This window comes from Hipposideros armiger, unplaced genomic scaffold (genome assembly GCF_001890085.2).
Source record: "Hipposideros armiger isolate ML-2016 unplaced genomic scaffold, ASM189008v1 scaffold_291, whole genome shotgun sequence".
Classification (NCBI taxonomy): Eukaryota; Metazoa; Chordata; class Mammalia; order Chiroptera; family Hipposideridae; genus Hipposideros; species Hipposideros armiger.
Genome location: NW_017731641.1, coordinates 2,386,175 through 2,390,530, shown reverse-complemented (window position 1 = coordinate 2,390,530; position 4,356 = coordinate 2,386,175). Strand labels below are relative to the sequence as shown.

Genomic DNA, 4,356 nt, shown 5'->3' with positions numbered 1-4,356 from the left:
CCGTCGCCGACGATTCACGGCAGCCCAGCTCCAGGTTGAGCTGTTGTTCAGCATCTCAGCTGTGGAGGGCAGTTTCACTGGTCCTCATATGTGGGATCCGAACCGGGGCCCTCTGGTGTCCCAAGCCAGTTCTTAACCATCGCGCCACTCGGCCGGCCCTGTGTGTTAATTTTTATAAATGGTGTGAGGAAGTGTTCCAACTTAATTCTTTTGCATGTGGTTTATCCACTAGTCCCAATACCATTTGTTGAAAAATCTATTATTTCTTCATTTAATTGCCTTGGCACCCTTGTTGAAAATCAGTTGGCTGTTAATGTAAGGGTTTATTGCTGTCTTTACAATATTGTCTTCTGAGATCATGAGCATGGAATGTCTTTCCATTTATTTAGATCTTCTTTAATTTCTTTGAACAATATTTTATAGTTTTCAGTGTACAGTCTTATACTTCTTTTGTAATATCCTGTTTTTATAATACTTGACTATGCTGATCTACTAAAATTGTATTAGTAGTGTGCTGAAGCCTAGGATTTTATTGCAATCACATTGTTTCTACCTGTAGTAGATACATTTGTCTTTATTTATTTATTTCATTTGTTTACTTATTTATTTATTTATTTCATTTGTTTGTGTATTCTTTAGGATCCTGACCCTGAGGAATCTTCATCTATTATGATAGACAAGAAAGGGAGAGAAAATTTGTTGTGCTGGGACCAGCAGGATCTCCTTTCTGAAGACAAGGACATACCTTTCGGCAGAGTTCGGGTAAAGCAGAATGAAAGGAAATAGTATAATATAAATTAAACTAATTATGATTTAGAATAGGGATGCCAGTACAGTTGTACAGGTTTGGGATTGTAGATTTAAGTATGTTGAGCAAAGACTATAATTTCACATTTTATTCTAATAATTTGTTTGACTACCATACCCTTTTAAGATTATTTTAGGAATCTCTTGGAAAATCTAGAGTGTTGCTGCTACCTGGCATTCTATATTTGATTTTTATGTTCACTTTTAGAAAGTACATTTCAAAAGTCCATTATTTGCTGTGGTGGAAGAGGAAGAGCTAAAGCAGTTACATCATCAGGGTCTTCAGGATATTCCGCCAGATACTCAGGATTATCTTCCAGAAGCCCAAGGTGATCTGCTGGAAATGCAGGGTGATTTGGCAGGAGTCCAGAGTATTGAACTGGAAGCCCAGAGTACTGAGCCAAATACCCAAGCTACTGAGCTGGAAGGCCAAGCTGTTGAGCCCAAAGCTCAAGCCATTGATGCTGAAGTCCAGGTTGTTAAGACAGAAACTCAGGATATTATTATACTGGAAGCTCCGAGTACTGAACTAGAAGATGGGAGTATTATGTTGGAAGTCGAGGATTTTATACCCCAAAATCAGGCTTTTCTACCCAAAGACCAGGATATTCTACCCAGTGACCAAAATGTTCTACTCAAATATCAAGACCAGCATTTTCTACCCAAAGACCAATGTGTGCTCCCCAAAGATCAGCGTGTTGTCCCCAAAGACCAGAATACTCTGTCCAAATGTCAAGATCAGCGTTCTCTACCCAGATATCAGGTAAAATAGAGTGGAAAGGAGATATAACAAGAAGAAATAAGCTACTTAAGGTTGGGAGTGGGATTTGCAAGGAATGATTTGGTGATTCATAGTTGGAAAAAATAGTTTCCTGATTGGTTTCTAAAAACTCCAGTCTTCTCATTAAGCGTTAAAATATTATCAGCAGCATATTGCCTGTCTGGACAGTTTACTTTTTTTTTCTTTCTCTTCTTTATTTTAATATTTCGAATTTTCTTCAAAAGTCACCCACTCAAATGCATTTGACTGATTGAAATATTAATTTAAAAATGTACCGGGAAAATTTTAGATCACTATCAAATTAAAGGAAACTTGAGCAAAAATGTTTAATACCTTCACAACCTATTTAATTTTAATTCCACTATTTTTTTAAAACTAAAAACCTTGCATTTAAATTAGAAATTTTCATTTTATCAAAATTATATATTTCACAGTCTTAATTGTTCCTTTGAGACAGGATCTTTTTAATATATGCATATTTGTTTCAAAAGTTAAAATAGGATTTCATCAATGGCAAGAAATGTTTTAGAGACTTTTAATATGTAATGCACTAATTATTATAAAATTAACAGGGTCACTTATGACATTAATAAATCAAGGTTAACTTTTATTTTTTCCCTTAACTTAAGTAGATGTGGTCTGTATAAAGTAGGAATGGGGCCCTCAACAGGTTATAAGAGAAGGAAAAATATATCAAAGCTGAAGGGATTGTGTGCTTTTACCAGAGACCAGTAGGAGGGGAGATCTGGTGAGACTCTTTTCAGACACATCCTATGCAGTTTCACTTTTTAAGGGTTTGAAGGCCATGTGCAAAGAACAAATTGGGAATTCCTGGACAATTTACTTTTTTGTTTTTAATCTTCATTAAGAAAACTATATCTGGCAGTTATCATCTGCTTTGACAGCTGAAAGATGGAAAAAGGAGTGGCCCACAAGCGTCCAACAGTATCTTTTACCCAGGTTCCCAGGCCAGCTCTCCATCAGAGATCAGTTAGACCAAAAGGAAGAAGAAAGGGATCAACAGAAAGTAAATTACTTAGGGTTTTGGGTGGGCTCATGTGGAATAGAGTATAGTGTTTTGTTTTATTCCTTAAAATGCCTAGTTATACTCTGACCTCAGTTAACTCCAGAATTCTCATGATAGCCTAAAGTATTATTGGTTGTCTTTCTTAACTGAACAATTGACATTTTGTGTTTATTCTTTTTTAGAAAGGAAGTTTGAAGCAGTCAACCTTAATTTTGATAGGTAGCAGAGGGAGAGAGGTATTTCCTCTGGATGTCCATCAGGATCTTCTCTACTGGAATCAAGATCAGGCCTCCATCCAGGGCAAGGTAGAACAGAAAAAGGAGAGAGACCAGCAGGAACTGATTTCTTTAGGGTTGAGTTTGGAGCTTGCAAAACTTGTTCTCAGCTAGGCTTCAGAACCGACAAAAAGTTTGGTTTTCTGTTTTATTCCATAATATTTCACATTATCCTGAGTTTTAAAAATTACTGTAAGGTTCTCAGTAAAGCTTAGAATGTTATTGCTATCACATTACTCTTAGGGGACAATTTACAGTTGTTTGTTTTTTTGTTTTTTTTTGTCTTTTAGAAAGTGCGCTTTAAGGATCCATATTCTGATACGATAAATGAGAAAGGGAGAGATGACTTTTCTCTAGTGGATTATCAGTATCTGCCTCCTAAATTCCAGGACGAGGCCTTCGTCAGAAACCAGGTAGATCAGAATAAGAAAAACATAAACAGGAAATAAAATGACTGGATTTTAGACATTCTCAACAACTGGTATTGTGAAGTGTAGAGTCATGTGTAAAAGTTCCTAGTCTAGTGAACTGTGTTGGTCAAATCAGTTCTGTCATTTAGAACGATATAAATCATCTTTATATTGTTATTGTAAAATCAGTTATACTACTTTAATTTACTAAGATGATGTTACAACTTATCCTGAAGCCCAGGGTATTACCACAAACATATTTCCCTTACACGAATAATGTAGGAAAAAGTAGGAGATCCTAAATTATTGGGTCTTTGGAAAAGTCATGATATATTTTGTTTATGTTTTTCAAAGGTCACTTATTTATATAAAGAACAGAGATCAGTCAATGGTATATTGCCTGTTTTGTTCGATAACCTTTTGCCATCTTTTAGTGAGCTTCATAATTCCTTGTTCATAGAAGGACCTGTCTTTATTTGCAAAAAAATGAACAAGGTGCTGATATACAGCCTCATCTGAATTGAATGTTATACCACGCAAGAAGTTTTAAAGAGAGCGAAACAAGTGGAAGTCTGACGGCGCAAGGTCAGGCGAATATGGTGGGTGTGGCAACACATCCCATCCAAGCTCCAATAATTTTTGATGGGTGATCATACTTGTGTGTGGTCTCCCGTTGTCGTGATAGAACACAACTCCTTTACAGTTAACCAGCTCTGAACTTTTCTGGATGATGGATTTGTTCAAACTGTCCAATTGCCAACAGTACACATTTGAATTGATTGCTTCCTTGGTAGGAGCTCGAAAAACATGACACCTTTAGGGCCGGCCGAGTGGCACGTTGGTTAAGAACTGGCTTGGGATGCCATAGGGCCCCAGTTTGGATCCCACATATGAGGGCCAGTGACACTGACCTCCACAGCTAAGATGCTGAACAACAGCTCAACCTGGAGCTGGGCTGCCGTGAGTTGCTGGCGACGGCATAGGCTGCAGCCCCTGTGGCAGTGGGTTGCCATGGGCCACTGTATGTAGCCAGCAGCCAGCATGAGCGGCCAGTAG

At 37.6% G+C, this 4,356-nt stretch overlaps 1 protein-coding gene across 1 annotated transcript in view; it reads left to right on the top strand.

Moving 5' to 3' along the window:
* Positions 1-4,356, top strand: part of CCDC15 (coiled-coil domain containing 15) — an 87,284-nt gene that overhangs the window by 41,331 nt on the left and 41,597 nt on the right. Inside the window, 3 exon segments of the mRNA XM_019658888.1 lie at positions 640-762; positions 1,016-1,570; positions 3,181-3,303. Coding sequence (XP_019514433.1) covers positions 640-762; positions 1,016-1,570; positions 3,181-3,303 — 801 coding nt within the window.